This window comes from Sceloporus undulatus, chromosome 3, assembly GCF_019175285.1.
Source record: "Sceloporus undulatus isolate JIND9_A2432 ecotype Alabama chromosome 3, SceUnd_v1.1, whole genome shotgun sequence".
Taxonomy (NCBI): domain Eukaryota; kingdom Metazoa; phylum Chordata; class Lepidosauria; order Squamata; family Phrynosomatidae; genus Sceloporus; species Sceloporus undulatus.
Genome location: NC_056524.1, coordinates 36525358 through 36547256, shown reverse-complemented (window position 1 = coordinate 36547256; position 21899 = coordinate 36525358). Strand labels below are relative to the sequence as shown.

At 43.4% G+C, this 21899-nt stretch overlaps 1 protein-coding gene across 2 annotated transcripts in view; it reads right to left on the bottom strand.

Annotated features, from left to right (window-relative positions):
- CCNA1 (cyclin A1) overlaps positions 1–21899 on the bottom strand; it is a 24646-nt gene that overhangs the window by 1338 nt on the left and 1409 nt on the right. The window contains exons 1-8 of one of the 2 annotated variants that reach the window (XM_042459432.1): positions 17625–17720; positions 14680–14840; positions 10705–10939; positions 10257–10381; positions 7780–8003; positions 5272–5476; positions 3433–3546; positions 1418–1551 (exon numbers count right to left, since the gene is read on the bottom strand). In XM_042459432.1, coding sequence (XP_042315366.1) covers positions 1418–1551; positions 3433–3546; positions 5272–5476; positions 7780–8003; positions 10257–10381; positions 10705–10939; positions 14680–14823 — 1181 coding nt within the window. In that variant the 5' untranslated portion in view covers positions 14824–14840; positions 17625–17720. Of the gene's footprint in view, positions 1–1417; positions 1552–3432; positions 3547–5271; positions 5477–7779; positions 8004–10256; positions 10382–10704; positions 10940–14679; positions 14841–17624; positions 17721–21899 lie in introns of those variants that run through there. The other variant, XM_042459433.1, reaches the window with a different exon arrangement.

Below are 21899 nucleotides of genomic sequence, written 5' to 3'. Positions count from 1 at the left end.
TACAATAATACAAATACAATTGATAAAACACTAATACTGACTTTACCGCATTCCTATTAGTTCTCTAAAAACAGTTCATCAGTAGCTAATAATTATAGTCAGGAGTGGAACATCATCATAAGTTTTTATATGGAGTCCTATGGATAAGCCCGCCAGAAGAGATCCGTTTTGAGTGCCTTCTTAAAGGCCTCTATGGTATTGATGAGATGGATCTCTTCTGGTAGGCTATTCCTTAATTTTGGAACTGCAGCTGCAAACGCCCTATGGGAAGTTGTCGTTAACCTAGTATTATGATGTTCCAATAAGTATTTCCCTGATGTTCTGAGAGTGCAGGGCGGATTGTGTAAGGAGAGGCGCTCCCACAAGTAACTCGGGCCCAAGCCATGTAGAGCTTTAAATGTAATAACCAACCCCTTGTATTGCGCCCGGAAGCTAAGTGAAGAGATTTTAACACTGGTGTTATATGGTCAAACCTAGATGTGCCGGTGACCAATCTGGCTGCCGCATTTTGGACCAATTGAAGCTTCTGAACTTGGTACAAGGGTACTCCCAAGTACAGCGCATTACAGAAATATAAATGAAGAGATTACCAGTGCAATACCACTGCTTCAAGGTCCTTTCAGTCCAGGTAGGGACGCAGTTGGCGTATCAACTGAAGCTGATACCAAGCACTCCTGGGTGTCGTATCTATTTGAGATGACAACTGCAGAGATGGATCCAGGAGTACTCCCAAACGGAGAACTTTGTCCTTTAGGGGAAGTGTGACCCCGTCCAGGACTGGTTGACAAATCCCTATCCCTGGACTTGAGGTACCTGTCGCAAGTACCTCCGTTTTCTCTGGATTCAGCCTGAGTTTGTTTTCCCTCATCCATTACCGACCCAAGGCAGGAATTCAGAGGAGAGATGCCATCCCTAGTCACTGCAACAGTCAGAGACATAGAGAAATAGATTTGGGTGTCATCAGTGTACTGATAACGCCACGCCCCATGTCTCCGGATGATCTCACCCAGTAGCTTCATGTAAATGTTAAAAAGCATGGGGGACAGAATGGCACCCTGAGGGATACCAGATATTTGCTCTCTTTTGGAAGAGCAGCTGTCCCCCAGCATCACCATCTGTAATCTGCCCGAGAGGTAGGACCAGAGCCACTGGAGTGCAGTGCCTCCAATTCCCAACTCCCTCAGGCGTTCCAGAAGGATACTATGGTTGATGGTATCGAAGGCCACTGAGATGTCGAAGAGCACCAGCAGGGTCACACTTCCCCGTCAATGCCCGGACGGAGATCATAGACTAAGGAGACCATGGCAGTCTCAATTTTGTATCCCGCCCTGAAACTGGTTTAAAATGGGTCTAGATAATCAGCTTCATCCAAGACAACCTGGAGCTGTGGCAAGAAATTTCTGACCCAAGCACTTACTTTGTCAGCTTGTATTTCTCTCTTACTGCTTGCTGCTGTTGATGAGGAGCTTCGAGGCATGCTCTGTGTAGATCACTTAGACAGGGCACTATCTCACTCAGTGAGTATCCAGTGAACACAGCAAGGGCTTCTGGCTAACGAGGAGAAGACAGCACAAATCTTTATGGCACTTGAATAGCAATTCCTGTGCTGAATAGATACCTGGTCTAGTGAGTTAAGGCTCTGCCACTAGGCAGATTGGTTTTGGAGTCTTAGCATCATGGGCAAATGTTAGGAGCTGTCCAATGGTGTTAACATGAGTTAATTTGCATTAGTGCCCTTGTTAGTCACTGCATTCACATTGAGGTTTGAATCTGGAAAAAGATATGCAGGCTGGGAATGGATGAGGGGGAAGAATCTTTCTCTGTTGCTAACCTGCCTGTACGGTTCTCATAGCTACTGGGGTGAAAAGGTAATGTTTGCGCACTTTCATTTTCTTTATGCTAGAGGTCCCAGGTTTCAGCACCATCTGGAAAGAATTTATTTGTGATCCAGCTCTACTACTGGCTGTGAGGGGATCCTGGAACCTATCAGCAAAAGGTCTGTATTACTTCTCTGCAGTAAACTATCTGCTCCATCATTTGCCATCAATAAACCTTATGCTATATTAGTAACATGCTTCAGTGTCCGTCACCAAAAGAACCCTTGCAGAGGCCAGGAAGTACACCCAGTTTCCAAACATGCCCTCCCCATACCATCTTAACTAAGGACTGAAACAACAAAATGCAGATATCTTACTAACATCTCTAATTTTTCTCCTGTTTGGTATGTAACATCTTGCCTGATGAAGAAGCCAGTGGAGCGTCGAAAGCTTGCAACAAGTCTATTGTGCATTTTGGTTGGCCAATAAAGGTATCACTGGTGGATTTTTGTTTGAATTTACAAACCCCTGCATAGCCCTGAAGAAGTTATTTCCCTGGACTACATATCCCAGAATCCTAGAATCTTGGAGATTGTGGGAGTTGCAGCCCAGTAAATTAACATTTGCAATGCTTGCATTCATTTCAACCCAGACCATAAGCATAACAGGAAATCAAGCAAGGCAGTAGCTTTGATCAATTTCTAACAGAAAAACAGAGTGTGGCTCCCACTAAACAAACCTCCTATCCTAGTTATGCTCATACAGGCCGGTTACAGACTGCCAAAATAAAGCTGCTTCAGGTCTCTTTGGAGGTATGCTATTTAAATGATGCATGGGTCCTAAGAGTCCGGAGGTTGCGCCAATGCCACACTCCATTCTTAAGCACTGGAGTGCAGCTTTGGTGCAGCTTCTGGATTCTTAGGATGCATGCATAATTTAAACAGCATACCTCCAAAGAGACCCAAAGCAGCTTTATTTTGGCAGTCCGTAACAGGCCACAGTCTCTTTTGTCTGTCCCTCTTTATGGTGAAAAACTCCCTGGGGCCAAAAATCTCTGCAAAAAAACAAGACATATTGTTCAGGAGGAAACATTGCAGAAATGTGTTATCATAGGCGCTGATGCTTTGGAAAGATTTTTCTCCCTTGCATCCAGACATTACCTAAAGCAGGGAAAATATCAACACATTCTTAGTTTGGGAGGATTCCTGGAACAAGGTGCCAGTGATTTTTTTATTTTTTTTAGAATAGTGCTGTTAACAGATTTCAAACTGGAGCAACAACAACAACACACATTAAAGTTCAACTGAACTACAGTGGTAGAGAACTGTTTCTCAGCTCTGCAAGCTTTCATAAGTTTTTAATGACCATACTAACTTTGCAGCGTTAACAGTCTCTTGAGTGAGGAAAAATGGGAATTTGTTTTGTTAGCACTGTGGATATTTTTGCTGCATCAGTCATTTTTGAAGCTTGTTGCTAAAAATGCTAAAGCCAGCTACTCGCAGCTAGGACAGGAGTTAGAAGTGTTCCAGTCTTAACCATAGTTTAGTCATCAAACTCTGTACACCCAGCTTTAACACACACACATACAAACACAGTATGAAAAAGTCAGGCTTACCCAGAAATGCCTATTCACAGTGTAGTTTGCCAAGCAATAAGCAGCTGCGGCCATTTGAGAGGGAAGGTACTTCAGGAACGGATCAGCTTCAAGGAGACTCAGCTCTGCTACATACTAAGAAGAGAGATGCATTCTGTTTTTAACAGTGTGGAAATCAGTAGAAACCATGTTATCCACCATCCAACACCATATCAACAGCAGTGAAGTCAATTGCTCCATTTAAAACACTAAATTAATGTTTAAGTCAGAACTACCCGTTTACTTACTTAGTAATCTACTAAGCCCTCTGGGTGACCTTGGGCAAGTTATATGCTCTCAGCCTCAGCGAATGCAATGGCAAACATCCTCTGAATAAATCTTGCAAGAAAACATTGGCCCCATACAGACTGCCAAAATAAAGCTGCTTTGGGTCACTTTGGAGGTATGCTGTTTAAATTATACATGCGTCCTAAGAGTCCGCAAGCTGCGCCAAAGCTGTGCACCAGTCCTTAGGCCTGGATCACAGCTTTGACGCGGCTTCTGAACTCTTTGGATGCATGCATCATTTAAACAGCATACCTCCAAAATGACCCGAAGCAGCTTTATTTTGGCCTGTCTGTATGGGGCCAATGATAGGTTCACCTTAGGTTTGCCATAAGTCAGAAATGACAGCAACAAAAGATCTTTAGATTTTAAAAATCCCAACATATATGTAAATACCCACCAGCAGAGTTACATCATGCTTCTATTACACAACCCCCAGACTGAATACCAACATAGCTCAATGCATGTGGATGTCCACATGGCTGACATTCTGTTAAATACTAACAATTCACAATGTGAATTCGTAAGCTAATCTTTGTACTTTTACGAAAACACAGAAACCATGTAACACTGCAGGAGCTGCACTGGCAGACAATATGCTTCTGATCTGAATTCAAGGTGCCAATGACATTTTAAACCTTAAACAGCTTTAGACTTGATACTTGATGGAACACATCCCTGTATGTATGCCTGCCCGAGAATGGAGATCAGCTGGAGGGGTGGAGGCAATATATTGCTGGAGGACATATGAGAGGCCTTCAGTGTGGTAGCACCCCAGCTATGAAACGCCCTCCTTCTCAGAGGTCCAACTGGCACCAACACTAGTGTCAGTCCAGTGCCAAGTCAAAATTTAACTTTTTATTACAGTATGTAGGTCCTAACTGACTTTATCCAGTTTGTACATGTGGCATGGTCAACATTGTTTTAAACTACTTTAACTGGTTGTATAGTATATGATAATATATTTTTAGTCTTTTAAATTATTGCTATTGGTTACTTATCATCTTAAATTTATTGTATGGAACACTGAGATCATTGAATATAAGGTATGATATAAATATTTTAATAAATAACTACAAAAAATTAGCATGCCTCTTTGGTTCCCCCTCTCCCGTTCAACAATCACCCTGACAGCTGAATTTGGATAAACTCCTTTATTGAACCACATCTCCCAGAATTTCTCAGAAAGCACAGGCATTGGCTGGGGAAATCCTGCAGCTGTGGATCCCAGAGTGATTTTTTTCAAGCCCACTTGGGGAAATTTTCCCAAGTGCTGCCTTCTGGGAACTGCAACAGAACAGTTGCACACCTGTTTTGTCTACAGAATAGCAACAGTCAGCACAGCAGGCCTAGACAAAAATTATACTGACTTTGAGTCAAAGCATCATCTTGCTTACTATATATTCAGAATATCTAAATATTCAGGAAGATATCTGGAGCAGATCCAAACACAGAAATAATGATGTCAGAAAAGTTACACTATGTCCTTCCTTGCCAAGGTGTCCTCTGAGCATATAAAATATAGCACTTGTTTACCCTGGCAAAATTCACTGTCTTAAGACTGACGCCATGCCTCTGCAAATACTGAAGGAGGAACTGGTTGATGGTGGGCACTGTCAAGTCAAAAGCAAGAACTTTGAGGAGCAGGTGTTCCATTCGCAACAGTTGCTTTTTGGTGTATGTATCATCTGTTATATACACAAATTCTTCTACTTCAGGTGGATAGATTTCTTCATATTTTCTGGGAACAGAAAGAGAAAGCACGACTACACAAACAGCAAGTTTAGTTCCAAGTCTGGGAATTATGCCACCCTCCAGATACTGTGGGACTTCAGGTCCCATTATTGTTCAACACTGGCTATTCTAGCTAGGGCTATTGGGAACTGCAGTTCAACAACGCCTGAAGAACCACGTAATTCCCATTTGTTTTAGTCCATGAAATTAATACTATTACTTGGAGCTGTCATGCCAAGGTATTTCTGCTCCAGTCTTACTACTCAGCAGATTTTATTGCTCAATGACCAAGTTTATTCAGAATTTTGTTAACAGCTGGGCAACTGAATCTTATTCATCTCACAATCGCTTTAACAAAGGGCATTATTCTATGCTTTTAGTAGGAACTGCATCCTACGTCTACTTGTCAGAAAAGGAGTTGATCTGGCTTGGGCTACTTTAGAGGAGGCTTTTCCCTGAGTCTAAATCACAATCTCAGTTGGAAAACTTGGTGTCTTTTGATTGACCATACAAGGAAAGAAGACATAAATGGAAGAAATCTATCAACATTAAGAACAGATTCTCCTAAGTAGAGGAGACAGCCAGAGTGGTATAGTAGTTTTAGTGCTGGACTAGAATTTGGGGGAATCAAGGTGTGAATCCCTGCTCATCCATGGAAACCCACTGGGTGACTTGGGCATGCCACACACACTCAGCCTCAGAGGAAGGCAATATCAAATCCATTGTAAATATATCATGCCATGAAAACCCCATGATGGGTTCACTTTAGGTTGCCGTATTGAAAACAATTTGAAGCAACAAGTGGAGGAAGCCTGACAAATTTCATTCAGATAGAAGCAGAACAATCTGTGTAGAAGTCTAAGAACAGGCATGGGAAAAGTGTGCATGGGCTACATGCAGCCTGCAATGCCCCCAATAGTCTTCAGCCTCCCAAATTTTGATTCCCTCCCTGCTAAAAATGTTCTCCACGTCTCCTCCAGGGCACCTTTGCCATGTTTATGGCTCCTGTGGGCTGTTTTAAGTCTTTATAAAACCACAAGATGTGTTCTGATTTAAAAGAGGTCATTCATGGGCCTAAAAGAGTCAGGGTTTCAAGCCAAAAATGCCTCATTTTGAATTTAAAAAAAACACCATCCCCTAAAAAAGTTTCCCCCTTTAAATCAAATCATAGGTGGTTTGTGATAGGGGCAAGTGGTGTTCTGAGGTTTCATAAGAGGCCAGTCGCCCACTCCTAATTTACAGAGTAGTGATATTTAACCCTTCCTCTCATTTTGCAACCATTTGCACACAAAGTCCTAGAAGTAGCTCTTGATAAGTGTTTGCTTCTCTGTGTTTTGCTCACTGTAGAAGTGTGCCTAGGTAAATACCCTGCAGCATTTCATGCAGATGGAAGAAGTGACAGAAGTGGGTCTGTCAAAGGAATGACAGAACTAGATCCAGGGCCTTTAACATATACCATCTTTGAAAAATAATGCCATTTCATTATTTTTTTCCTGCAAGCTACTGTTTGGTCCCAGCTTAGTCTCTAGAGGTTGCTAATTCATTCTCTTTGTGGCAGGAATGAGCAAAGGCTAATTTTATACCTGACTGCAAAGAAATGACAACAAAACAAAATCAGAAGTCAACTTCTGGTTTTGAAAAATGGATAAGCCTTATGTAAAAAAAAACATTGAGGCAGGCCCCAAGACCTATTTAAAAGGTGAATTATGTGTCCTGAACATTTCCAAGAGAGGCAGTTCACTTTTTTCATGAGCCTGGGGAGGGACTAAGTAGAATGGAAGGCTACCAAAACTGCCCAAAAGGGTCATGTGGCCCCAAGTCCACAGTTTGCCACCCTAGTTCTACAACAGGGATGGATAAACGGTGCCCACTGGGCAACATGTAGCCCCTGGATCCCACTTTTGTGGGTCCTGAAGCCAGCTTCCCTATCCTCAAAGACCCTATTTTTTAAAAAATCTGTATGACTTCAACCTTTTTTGCCCCCAAACAAGGCGTAAGACTCCCAAACATCTGAAAACACATAAAAATACCCCATCTGACCCAGAAGCAACCCAGAACCCCATACTACACCACCTCCTGAAAGACATGCTGACAAAGCAATAGGGGAGGCAGGCAGGGTTAAGCCACATGCTGGGAAAGAGAGTCCCAGACCAGCAATTGCTCCTACAGTGCTTGCAGATACATGCGATAGTGACTGCTCCTAAGATAGTATTGCTTGTGGTTCTTTCTCACTAACACAACTGTGGTGAGAATGGGGGCTCATGTGATAATCTCCTCAAACTAGCTGTCATCTGCCAAAAGCATACTTACGCAGCTAGGAGAATTGCTGCTGTTCCTACAAGCTGCAGTTTTCCTCGGAGGACAGACATACAAGAAAGAAACCTGTCCAAGTAGTTTACAGCAAGGTACAGCGTCTCTGTTTGAAGCTTGTATTCTTCACCAACTTCCACCAGCCAGTCCACTAAGACAGCACGCATTCCAGAAGTGATGTCAGGCTGCTTCCTCATGTAGCATGGTTTGGGTCTGTATTTTACCTATTCAGAGAATGTTTGACTTTGAAGTAAGTGAAATAAACCCATCCTATATATCATTTTACAAAAAACAAAACAAAACAAAAGCCACCATACAGCACACCCACCCCCCCCCCCCCCCGGCATGACATAAAACTGAACTTATATTAAGCCTGGAATCAGACAAAATCTGTCTAGAATATAACATTACCACAGAAGGAGTAGCTATAAATAGCACAGCATCTGCATAAAATGTAGAACAAGTCACTATGTGCACATAGCAGCTAGCTAAAATGTGAAGTTCAAGATATAGCAATAGTTGTGAACATGGTTGGCTTTAAAAGGAGATGGAGAACTTAATGTAAGATAAACCCATTAGTTTCCACAGGAGAAATTCATGGAGGAAAAAGCTTTTAGTTGCTGTTCTTGATAGTCACAGATTGCAACCATCAAAGTCAGTGTGCCATAATGGTTTGAGTGCTGGACTCCAGGACACCAAGGTATATCCCCACTTAGCCATGGAAACCCAGAAGGTGAACCTGGACAAGACACATTCTTTCAGCCTATGTGGAAGGCAATGGGAAACCTCCTCTGAAAAGATCTTGTCAAGAAAATCCTATGATAGGGTTGCCATAAGCCAGAGTCAACATGTAGCTCCAAACATGAATAACATCTACAACAAACCACCATCATGAGTGGGAGGGTGATGTTGCCTTTAATGTCCTGCTGGTAATACCTGGGCAAGGTATTGGCAATGTGCTAACAGGATGTTGGACTACACAGGCTCTTGGACTGACCCAGAAAGCTTGCTCGCTACAAGCTTTAACCTGGACATAGAGCTGTTTTAACATTTTCATTAATGACTAGCAGGAAGGAGTGTAGTACACCTCCACAATTCAAAGGCAACCTAAAGTTCTGTGGAACTGCTGGCACTCTGGAAGAAAAATCATAATACAAGATGATCTCAATTGGTGGAGGGAGCACAGTGGGGAAACAGGCAAAAAGAATAAGTTAGAGCTGTATTTAAGTGAAATGTTCTGTACTTAGGTAAAAGCAGCCAAAAACACTTGAGGAATCATCTAGCAGTGTTAAGAAGGATCCAAGGATCAGAACTGATAAGACCTGAATACAAATCAAGACTACTGAGATATTTCAACACACACACACAGATACACATCCTACTGAGTGTATGAATAAAACATGTCAGGTAGCATTGTGAATGCTGACCATATTGTGTTGGGCCAATTACTTGTTAATGACCGAGGTTGCTAAGAGAATGGTTATTTGATGGAGAACAATCCAAAATCTTTGGCCTATATATCCCATAGAGCAAAGGTCACTCACTTAATCTTGTCCCCCACATCCAGGAGGTAAAAATGGTATGTCTGTGAAAAAGCAGCAAATAAGGGGACACACAGCTATGTAAATACACAAATACACACAGTTGAACTCAACTGATAAAAAAAACTTTACAGAACACTAGTTTTTGAGGACTTGTACTAGACATGCTACATATAGCAATTCAGATCATCACCAGGTTCTGGGGATGTTCTGAACTACTATTATGGCTTGGGATCTCAATACAGTGGTACCTCGGGATACGAAATACCCAGGTTACGAAATTTCCGGGATACGAAAAAATCCCATTGGAAATAATTGTTCCGGGTTACGAATGTTTTTTCGGGTTACGAAAAATTTTTTTGGTGCTTTTCGGCGCTTTTTCGCACGAAATGCAGCTTTTCCCCATTAGCGCCTATGGCAATTCGGCTTACGAAGGCTTTTCGGGTTACAAAAGCGGCCGCGGAACGAATTAATTTCGTAACCCGAGGGAGCAGTGTACTTCAAGGAACACGCCACCTGCCTAAAGACTGATGGAGAAGCCCTGCTCTGCATCCCATCTGTGGCAGCAAAGCCTGGTTTCAAGATATGGGAGAGCATAGTGCAAAATGCAAATGAATTCAAATATGAACCCAACAGCAGGAATGTAATTCACTCACAGCTAGCAGCCACTTGTTCTGATAATCCAGCAAATTAAAGTAACTGGTTGTTTAATATTATCCCACATCTCAATCTTACTGAGATTCAGCTTCAACATTAAGGCTAACAGACCAGAAAAATATAGAATTGGAAAGTAGTATGAGAAAGAAGGGCCAAACACAGGCATGCTTAGAAGATTGCACCATTCATTCACGATCTGAGTTCCTACAAAATGCATGTTTCATGACCACTACCCATTGGCCAATGTTACAAGGAGAGATGATTGGATGTGCCACTCACTTCAGCCTCTCTCAAGTAGTGATGAATATCTTCTGCATATTCTGCAACACTCATGACATCCAACTTAGTATCCTGAAGATCTTCATTTTGTGACTGCAAAGACTTATCCACTGACATGGGAGATCCTAAATTGCCAAAAATATTGAGGAAGAATTATTTGGGGGGGGGAGCATGCAATTAGCCACCCACTTCAGATTATGCAACCATTATTAGGAGGTGTTACCTTAGGCAGGAGTAGGCAAAGCAGGCAAAGGACAAGTCTCCAGTTCTTGTTAACCTGCAGCTCCCATCAGCCCAAACCAGCATAGCCAATAATGACAATCTCACATCTGGACTATGCCCACGCTGCATTAACACCCACATTTCTAACCACTGGCTGGCTTTTGGAACAGGCATCACACTAGGAAATTAAAAGCTTTTGGTGATGTTAGAATACCCAACATGTTACCTGTACTGAAATTCAGCAGCAAGTGGATATTGGGTTTTAGCTCACTGGTATCAACTTCACACATGCTGGGTTCCACATCTTCTACAGCCATATAGCTACACCTGCTTCTCTCTTCCACATCATCAATGTAAATAGTAAAGTTCTGTTTAGATGACAAACAGCTTGGCAAGACACTCTTGCCAGCAGCAGGACAGACATTTTCGGATCCAGAGAGGTGCCTCGCTATGGTTGATCCCTGAAAAACAGTAATCTCATTTAAAGGGTAGGAATTCAAACAGGACAGGAACAACATGCTTTAACCCAGCTTTTATAACTTTAGATCTCCAGATATTGGATTATAGCCCCCAATATCTACACTCACTGGGTACAGTGACTGTGGTTTATGGGGACTGTAGTCCACTGTGCAGTTGAAATCATTGCTTTAGGTAGCCCTAGGCCTGCTGTTCACTAATAATCCATGACACTCTTAACTAGACTCTCCAGCTAGGGCAAAAAGGGAAATGTTAATATTTTTATAAAAAGGGAAATGTGAGGGGCCTTTTTCTGATCAAGCTACAAGAGGTTTGAAATGAAGAAACCTTCTGTGGTTCAATGCAGCTGTATTGATCTTGAAATAATACAGGAAAGGGTAATAGAAGAGAAGGATAGCTATCTTTGCAGTTATGTTCATGTTTTGCCAGTAAACATATTAGTAAGGGTGCAGAAGTTTTAATTTAAGCAGTTTCCCCAGTAGTGACTGTAATATAGGAAAATGTGGTGGCCGGCAAGAGAAGGGAAAGCAGTAAATAAATAAATACCAAAGTTTAAGACTCATTGATGTGAGCCATGTTGCATACATGTTGGTTAAGGAGTATCTCTGGTACTGTTGATGTGCAAAGGTTGAGAAGTTAGCCCTAACTGCCCCACAGTGCTACCAGTCTCACAGACTACACAGACCAAATCTCTTCTGGCCTCGTGTCAGGATGGACAACTGCAGATGCCATGTTGACTGCCACTATGTTAAAGCATTTCATGTTAGGTACAAATGAACCCTAGGCTCAGTTCCAGCTTATTGCTCACACTGGAAGGCACAGACTAAGAGGACTCAGCACTCCAGTTAACAGTGCTATGAAGCAAGTCAAGGGGGAGAAAGGTTCAGTCTGTAACAATGTCTCAAGAGGGCCAGAAGATGAACAATGTCATTCTAAAGCAGTTGTCAGTAACACTCTTTTAGTACAGTATCCACAATTAGATACTTAGCACAGAGTCACAGTGCATTTTGCATTTCTGAGGCTGCTGAAATTTGTTACCTTTGGGGTAGAAAACTGGTCCATGGACCCAAGGGATCGGATCACTTTGTACTGAAAAGCCTTAATGCCCTATAGAGCTGGAACGGTGGAGTGATTTAAGTGCTGGGCTAGGATTCCAAGAGCCCAGAATTCAAATGTGTGCTTAGTCATGGAAACCCATTGGGTGATCCTGGGCAAGTTATACTCTTTGAGCTTAAAAGAAGGCAATGGCAAAACCTTCTCTGACTAAATCTTTCCAAACCTCTCCTTATAAATGGGTTTCCATAAGTTGCAATTCACTTGAAGGTGCACAGAACACCACTCTAAAGCAGAGTGGAACATGTGGTCTTCCAGATGTTGTTAGACTGCAACTCCTATCATCCCTTCCAATTAGCCATGTCGGCTAGGGTTGGAAGGAATCATAATCCAACAACAAACATCTGGAGAACTGCAAATTGTCCACCTGTCGTAAAGGCTTTTTATTCCATTTCTATCCCACCTTTTTCCAAACATGGGACCAAGGTGGCTTGCAATATAAGGTAAAACAAGACACAAGCTGGAAGGAAAACTCATAAACTCAATTAATCAAACTATCATATCAAAAACACTGTTAATTTTATAAAGTATATAGTCATTTAAAAAACATAACAATATTTTAAAAATACATCCCTAAAACCAATCTATTAATCAACAAATGCCTGTTTAAACAAAAAGATTGCTAGCAAAGCTGAGAAAGACCCAGTTTGCTTCCAGTTGAAGGGAATTCCATATCCTAGAAGCAGGCATTGAGAAGGCTCTGTCCTGTGTCAACACCAGAGAGGGCTGGGATGGTGGACGGACTGCAAGAAAGTCTTCCTACAAGGATCTTAACACTCACGCAGGTTGATATAGGAAGATAAGGTCTTTCAGAGTCTGCATGTAAGCTGTACAATGTTCCATTGGACATAACGGCCATTGTGAATTATAATTACAGAAAAGGTAGGGAATCTTTGCCTGTTTCTCCATTTAATAATAAATTGCCAGGATCAAACCCATTTGGGATTGCATAGTGGCATTAGCTCCCAAAGCACTGTTCACCTAGTCCACAGTCACACATAGCTTCAGTAGATCATTCCCTTTATGCCTCTCAAAAGTATTTTTTCCAAGTGATGTCTTGGTGGGCCATACCAGAACTCTTATAATCACTTCCCGCCAACCATGTTGTGTGGCATTGATGGGAGTCATTGGCCAAAACCCTGGAAGGTCTCAAAATACAGTCTCATGCTTGGGCTTACAGATCACAGTCTTGAAAAACATCATGAAGTAAAGCTCACTTGAGCACCATAAAGTGTTATTCTCAATTGGAGAATAATATATGCATCACACAGAGTAAGCAGAACAAAAAAAGCAGGGCTAAAAAGCAAGAGAAAAGTTTTGAGGCGTTTCTATGCAAAGCAGCTTTGAGCTCTGCATACAAGTAACACAAGCCCTTTTAAGTTTATCACCTTTGGCCCCACTGTTGACAATTCTGAACTCTATATTCATGCATGATAAACCCAATTGAGAATAATACCCTGTGTCTCTGCTAAGGGCCGCTGAAGGTTAAAGGTTGCAAGTTAGGTCCAGTTCCTACATATTTGAAAAACAGAAGCATGGGCCTAGAATCAGGAATCCCCAATACATGATATGAAGGGTATTTAGCAATGCAAAAACTTCCTCCTAGCACAACAACACCACAAACCAGTAATGCTTGGTATCTGCTCTAATCTCAAATTCCACTGAAGCACCAGGGTTGCAACTGCAGCCCTCCAGATATGTCTAGCCTACAACTACCATAATCTCTTGCCACTAGCTATGGTGATGGGCAGTGACATCACTACAGTTGTGTGTGTGTAGGTGGGTGCACACTGCAACTGGTAACACCCCAGAGGGGGCTGTACATCTGGTGGAATGATATATCCCATGGGACTGGCACAGCTGCTGGGCGAGTGAGAAAGGGCATCGTGTTCCTTTCTCATTTGCTCAACAGCCATGCTAGAGCACAAATGCCCCTCAACAGCCATGCTAGAGCACAAATGTAACACCACCCCCTCAAGCAGCCTAGGCTGCTTGGGGCAAGGGGAGAAGTGCCTCCTATTTGGGCACCGCCATGGCTGCAACCATACCAGAGCCCAAATGGCTGTCCAGGGGCCACAGCAGTCTGCCCCTCACTCCCCCAAATGCACTGGGTGACACCAACCCTAGGGATGGCACTGGTGATGGTGAGCTGTAGGCCAATCCCACTCCCACATCTGGAGGGCTACAGTTGCCCATCTTTCCATTATACTCTTTTTTCTGAGAAACCGAAGCAAAAAGATAGAACCTTTCAGCAGTAGTTGACCCTTGGCAGTTAAAAGTGCGCATGCATTCCCACTGGCCCGACATTCCATGGCTCATGGAAGGAGAAAACCCTTTAACAGTCCCCTAGCATTGTATTTAATGAGACTTAAGCATCCATGTATATTGGTATCCGGGGGGGGGGGGGGGAATCACCTCATAGTCTTCTGCGAAATCAGCCCACAGACTAAGGAGTGTGGTTGAATGGAAGGATGCCCAGCCAGTCATTTAAAATGTCCATCATGATTTCCAAACAGAACCTTATTCACAACATGCAAGCTACAGAACACTTTCTCAGACAAAATTGAACATGTGTTTGGTTATCTAAACAGCCTGTTCCTCCACAATTTACCTGGACACAAGGTCTCGGACACTGTCCATTTTCAGAGAGTTCCCTCAAAACAGCCCGCTGGGTGGCATGAGGCTCAGCAATTACTGACAGGCCATCCCTGTGCCCAGCCTGTTCCTTCTTGTCACCCTTGCTGCTGAGAAGCATTTCTGCAGGGAGAGCAGCTGATGTTGGGAAGAAGAAAAAAAGATGCACACATTGTTATTTCTGATGAAACCCTTAGATCACCTCCATTCAAGGACAGCCACAGTCTCTAGTATGACACTTTAATTTAAAACAGCAGCAACAACACTCCTACAAGTTCCATTCATTTTACAAATTTGCCTTTAGAGTTATCCTAGGAATATCACTAGTGGCATCATTCCTCAGCTTGGGAGTCCTCCAGATATATTGGCCTAAAATAACCATTAGTTTTATGTCTGGGGATGGTAGGAGTTGCAATGCTACATATCTAGAAGACAGCTAGTGTTTCATCAGTGCTTTCTGGTTGTTGTTGTTGATGGTGGTGCCTTCAAGCCATTTCTAATTTATAACAATCCTGTCACAGGGTTTTCTTGTCAAGCTTTGTGCAGAGGGATTCCTTCCTCTGAGGGTGAAACAGTGTGACTTTCCCAAGCAGGATTCAAACCCTGCTCTCCCAGAGTCCTAGTTCGACATTCAAACCACTCTTCCATGCTGGCTCTTTCAGTAATGGTAGTTAAAACAAAGAGAAGTACACTGTGAGCACCAGGAGCATATGAGCATTCCATCCTAGGAACAAACGTACCTTCCCAAAGCAATTTTATGGCTTCAACACCTCTAGATTCCTTAGACAACTCCTTTTTGTGGGAAAAAAGAAGGGTGAATTGCCTCTAGAGAGTTATAGGTTGCTGGTCTGCATTCACTTCTTAACATCCCAAGCTACCTTGTTTTTTTCAAACTCAGGAGTGAATTTCCAACCATTTTTCCTACCACCTTGCTTTTGGGGGGCAGTCTGTGTTGCCCTGGAGGGCCCCAGGGACAAAGAAATTGGTCCCTGTGGCTGAGAGCTGGTCACCCCTGGTTTAGGACAACCAGAGATTCAGTTAGCAGTCCATATCAAAGACTGTTGATAAAAGGTACAAAAATGAAATCCTGCAAAAATTGGAACTGAAGCATCACGTTAACTTATCTCTGTGTGTATTGTCAAGTCACCTGCTGACTTATAGCAATCTCATGCATTTCATAGGGTTTTCTTGAGCAAGGAAATCTCAGAGGTGGTTTTGTCAGTTCCTTCCTCTGAAATACAGCCTATAGCACTTGGGGTCTATTGGCAGTCTCCCCTCCAAGTACTAATTAGGGCTAACCCTGCTTAGCTTCTACTATCAAAAAAGATCTGGTGCCTTTTATCCATAGCCACCCCAAAAGCCCAAACTACAAACTGATGTGACTGACCCATTAGCATGCTTCCTTCCCTTTCCAAAACACTTTCATCTGTTTGCAATCAATGGGATTAGGAGGATTTAGGAGATATGGAACTGAAGATGTTAATCCTTATGGACCTCAGATGGAACCAAATTTCACTGCATTTACTTCTAACTAACCACATCAAGGCTGAGGATATACAACTGTGGCCAGGAATATGCCCTGATGAATTTAACAGGTTTTCTCTCCAAATACTGTTTGCAATCTTGTAACCTTATTTTCAGAGGTATTCCAGAACAACTGTTGTACCCAACATTTAACATGGGTTTTTTTTGCAGTCTGAAGGGATCAAAGGACAAATTATTTTTGATGCATTTATTAAGGGAACATACACCTTTACTAGTCCTCCCGCAACTCACAACAGCCTCCTACAGTAGATCAGGCAAAGGCCGCTCTAATGTCCCCCAGTGAATTTCATAGCTCAGTAGGCATTTGAACCCGACACTCCTCTAGATCCCACTTTTAAATACCACCTACTGGCAGAATTGTGTGGTGTACTGGTTTGATCACTGGACTCCGACTCTGCAGATAAGGGTTCAAATCTTGGCTCATTCGTGTAAACCCACTGTGTGGCCTTCAGCAAGTTACACTCTCTCAGCCTCAAAGGATGGCAATGGCACACACACCCAGATGAAACTTGCCAGGAAAACCCAATGATCATTCCCCCTTAGGGTTGCCATATGTTAGAAACATGTCCAAGGCATACAACAACAACAACAACAACTATGCAATGAGGACCCATCAAGGCTTTGTGCTAGTGACTTCTAAGCAGAGTGACCAAACGTCTTAACTTGACCACAAAGGTGGTCAAGGTGCCGCAAAGTAAAGGGCATTCCAAAATCAACATGATAAACATGAATGCAAATATAAATTCACACTTCTTAATCCTGATCCAAATGGAGGACCTTTTGAAATTCTCCTGGAGAGAAGGTTGAAATATAGTCCAGGTCTTGGATAAGCAGGATGTCTGGTCACCCTTAGGCAAGTCACACTCTCTCAGCCTCAGAGGATGGCAAGGGCCAAAAACCCCTCGGAAGAAACTTGCTGAGAAAACCCTATGATAAGGTCTCCATACTTCAAGTCTCCCAAAAGCTCAGGAGACCAAGGTCTTCCAAAGGAGCCCTGCATCTGAGGAAGGAGGCTCAAGTCTCCCAAGGTCTTCCTTTCCCCCAAACCCCCCCAAACCCTGTCCTCAGGTGTTTTTTTTTTGGGGGGTGGGCTTCAGCGCCCAGAAGCCTCAGCCATCTTCAAACACTGGGAGCCAATCCCAAAGAACCTTCAAGGCCAGAGTTTGGGGATCCTGCTCCATGGTCCCTTTCCATATAACTCCCACGAATGGATCTCCATGCTGCTTAGCCCTGCCCAATGGGAGAAACTTGGGGGGGGGATTCCTCCTGGGCAGAAAAGGAAGAGAGGGACCGAGGCCATCTGCCTTCTGCTTCCCAGCCTCCCCCGCCCAGGGCAGCAGGGGCCCACTGCCTTGGGGTCCCCCTCCAGCGCCCCACCTGCGCCCTTTTGCCACTTGCAGGGAAGCCCTCCTCTCCTCCCCAAGGAAGCTCTGTCTCCAAAGAAGCCAGGCCCCAGGCGCCCCTGGCTGCCTCTATAAGCCCGCCTCCTCCTCCTCCTCGGCCTCCTCTTCCCTGCCACTGACTGTTAGAGCGGCCAGTTGAGCCGCATGCGGCAGGGCAGCGCCCGTGGCCACAAGGCAAGCGCCATGAGACCCTGGGCCCAGCCCTGGGCGGCTCTCTTCACATGCTCAGAGGCCAGGGGGCCTGAGCCCAAAGGAGGAGGAGCCCCAGGAGGGAGGGCTGCCCCAAGCCAAGCTAAGGCCCTCATTTAAGTACCACTTGGCCCATGCTCCCTGGCCGGGGCCCAAAGGAGGGCAAGGCGCCCAGAACGGAGGGCTCGGGGGCATTCCAAATCCAAGCTAAAGGCACTCGTTTTGTACCCGCTCCATGGCCAAGGAACCAGCTGGCCTGACCCCAGCCATCTAAAATGGAGGACTTTGGCATATCCAAATCAAGCTAAAGACACCCATCTAAATATCAGTTTGTACATGCTCTATGGCAGGTTGACCAGATGTCCTCAACCCAAAGAGGGCAAGGCCTCTCGAAATGGAGGACTTTGGAAGAGAGAAAACTGTTGGAATGCTCCTTGGCCAGGTTGAACCTGCTGTCCTAACTTCAAGGCATCTCAAAATGGAGGACTTAGAGGGAAAAAGTTGGGCTTTCTCAAATCAAATAAAGACATCATGTAAATATCATTTGTACATGCTCCATGGCTAACCCGAAGGTGGCAAAGGCAGTATAAAATCCAGGCATTCGAGAAAAATAACAGTAGGGTATTCTAAAATCCCACCTGAAAACACTCATGTCAACATCAATTGTGTTCGCTCCAGTGGCCAGAGAAAACCCCGATGTCCAATCCCAACGGAGAAGCCACCACAAAATGGAGGACTTGGACATTCCCAAGTCAAAGCTAAATACAGTACACTCATGTAAATATCAATTTGTACATGCTCCGTGGCATCATCTCAGAATGTAGGACATTCAAGGAAAAGGATGTTGGGCATTCCCAATTCAAACCTCAAGACACCAATGCCAATAAAAGTTTTGCATACTCACTGTGTCCGGGTGTTGTGGGTTGTGTTCCTTCAAATCATTTTCATTTATAGGGTTTTCTTCTTGCAAGAGTTGTTCAAGGAGGTTTGCCATTCCTTCCCCTGAGGTGAGAGAGTGTCACTTGCCCAAGGTCACCCAGCAGGCTTCCATGGCCAAGCTGGGATTTGATCCATGGTCTCCAGAGAGTCAAAAGTCCAACATTCAAACCACTGTGGCATGCTGGACAGGGTGGACCAGATGTCCTCCACCACAAAGGAGGACAAATGTAGGATATTCAAGAGAAAAAATTGTAGGGCATTACAAAATCAAAGCTAAAAACACTAATGCCAAATAGTAATATAATAAAATTTGACATGCTCAGTGGCCAGGGTGACCAGATGTCCTAGACCACAAAGGAGGACTAGTCAGCACAAAAATGGAGGGCAATTCATGGAAGAATGTAGGGCATTCCAAAATAAAAGCTGAAAACAATAAGATAAATAGAAAATTTTACATGTTCGATGGTGAGGGAGACCAGATGTCCTAACCACAAAGAAGGACAAGGCACCTCAACATGTAGGACATTCAAGAAAAATGTCACAGACATTCCAATCAAAGCTAAAAATAGTCATGTAAAGATAAATTGATGTTCTTATCGGTTTATTTACAGTTATATTGTGTGGCAAGTAGTTTGACTCTGGTTTGACCGGGTTTGAATCACTGCTCAGCCATGGAAAGCCACTGGGTGACCTGTGGGCAAGTCACATTCTCTCGCCTCAGAGGATGGCATAGCAAACCCTGTCTGAAGAAACCTGCCAAGAAAACCCCATGAGAGGTTCACCTTAGGGTACCACTGGCTTGTTACAGACTGCCAAAATAAAGCTGCTTCAGGTCTCTTTGGAGGTATGCTATTTACATGATGCATGGGGTCCTAAGAGTCCGGAGGTTGCACCAAAGCCACACCCCATTCCTAAGCACTGGAGTGCGCTTTGCTGCAGCTTCCGGATTTTAGGCTGCATGCAACATTTAAAGCATAACCTCCAAAGAGACCCGAAGCAGCTTTATTTTGGCATCTGTAACAGGCCCTGATTCAGAAACGCCGACTTGAAGGCACACAGGCAACAATATTGCATATACTGGCCTGTTACAGACAGGCCAAAATAACGCTGCTTCAAGTCACTTGGAGGTATAGTATTTCCATGATGCATGAGTCCTAAGGGTCCAAAAGGCAACACAAAGCTGCACTCCAGTCCGTGAGGACAGGAGCGTGGCTTTGGTGTGGCTTTTGGACTCTTAGGACGCATACGTCATTGAAATACCATACCTCCATCCAAAGTGACCGAAGCAGTTTATTTTGGCCTGTCTGTAACAGGCCACTGTGTTTTACTATGTATTCAGCTGCTCAGCCCCTGAAACCCTGTGGGTGACCTTGGGCAATTCACATGCTCTCACCTTCAGAGGAAGGCAATGGCAAGCCTCCTCTGAACAAATTGCCAAGAAAACCCCATGATAGATTTGCTGCATTAGGGTTGCCATAAACTGGAAAGAACTTGAAGGCACACATAAAGTAGTTTGCAAGAGTTACATTAATTTGGCATGTGGAGAAATGTTAACCATGTTAAACCAGACGAAGGAAGCAAAAATCCACACACAGATGAAACCCTTATTAGGACTAATCACCAATTTTACAACAGGGTGCAACCTTTGAGTTGTTTTGTTTTTGTTTTGTTTTTATTAACTAGCCCAATGATGTTTCTGGAGAACTAAAAAGCTTGCACACTTTGTGGAAGTATACTGAATCCTAATAAAAGCATTGTCTGCTTATTAAGCTGACCTGGGGGCATTACTTGCACCATTGGAAACGACTGAAGGCACACAACAGCCCATACTTTTGCATGGAACGTAGCAAAAAGAAAATGGTATTAAAGATCCCCAGGAGGCTTCTTTGTACAAAAATATTTCAAAGCATGACTCAGGCAGGTTTAAATCGGAGAGCAGTCAAGTTTTGACAATTATGCAGTAGTTACAACAAAAATTAATTAGCTGTGCCTTGAGTTGGTCTCTCTCTATGTCTTTGAGAGGATACTTAAGATTCCCTTGCTTGAGATCTTCAGGGCTGTACTTTGTAATTAAGTTTTATTCAAGCCTCTTGTGTTTCAGAGGTGGCTTAGGCAGCAAGAACAACAGCTGTGTTTCCTGCAGTGAACACACGCTAGTCTATAAGTACAGCTGGATGCTTGATCTTTTTTGTTGTGTTTTTGCCTTTCTGTTGACTTTGATTTTCATGACCTTATGAATGAGAGACCTCAAGAGCTCCAGTCAACTATCCTGGTCAGATCATGCAAACTCAGGGGCGGGTGGCTTATTTGATTGAGTCAGTGCACTTGTTGTCTTCTTTTCCTGCTACCTTCCACCACTGTACCAAGCATTATCACCTTTCCAAGTGAGTTACTTTGGTCCAAAACACACTGCCGAAAAATCCAGTTTGAGACTGCTTTAACTGCCCTGACTCAATGAGAATCTTTGGAATTGCAGTTTATTGTGGCATCGGAGCTCTCAGAGATAGTATGGAAATACTGTTTAACCTAAACAATAAAGTCTCCAGGACCAGATGAACTACATCAAGGGTATTAAAAGACTGGTAAAGGTAATATCGGAGCCATGGACAATATCTTTGAGAACTCCTGGAGAACAGGAGACGTCCAGCAAGACTTGAGGGAGGCGAACATTGTCCCCATTCCCCAAGGGAAAAAAAAAAGGATCCCAACAATTATCACCCAGTTAGTCTGACCTCAATACCAGGAAGATTCTGGAGCAGATCATCAAACAGAGAGTCTGTGACATCTAGAAAGCAATGCCACACCACAAAAAGTCAACATGGGTTTAGAGAAAAGAAGTCATCCATGGTTTTAAAATATTTTCAAAAATATATAAAATTCCTATAAACAAACCTCGATTTTGCTGTTTTATTTAAGTAACACAATTTCACTAGCCTTGTATTTAATGTGACTATGGATTTTGGTATCCATGGTTAGTGTTAATTAACTTGAGTTGTTTTATGTTTTTCACTTCAAGCTGTGTGCAGTATAGAATCAACTCAGACAGCACAAACTTCACGTTGCTGAGCCACCTCAGGGTTTGTGCAGACATAATTACGGGGGGTTGTATGTATTCCTCAAT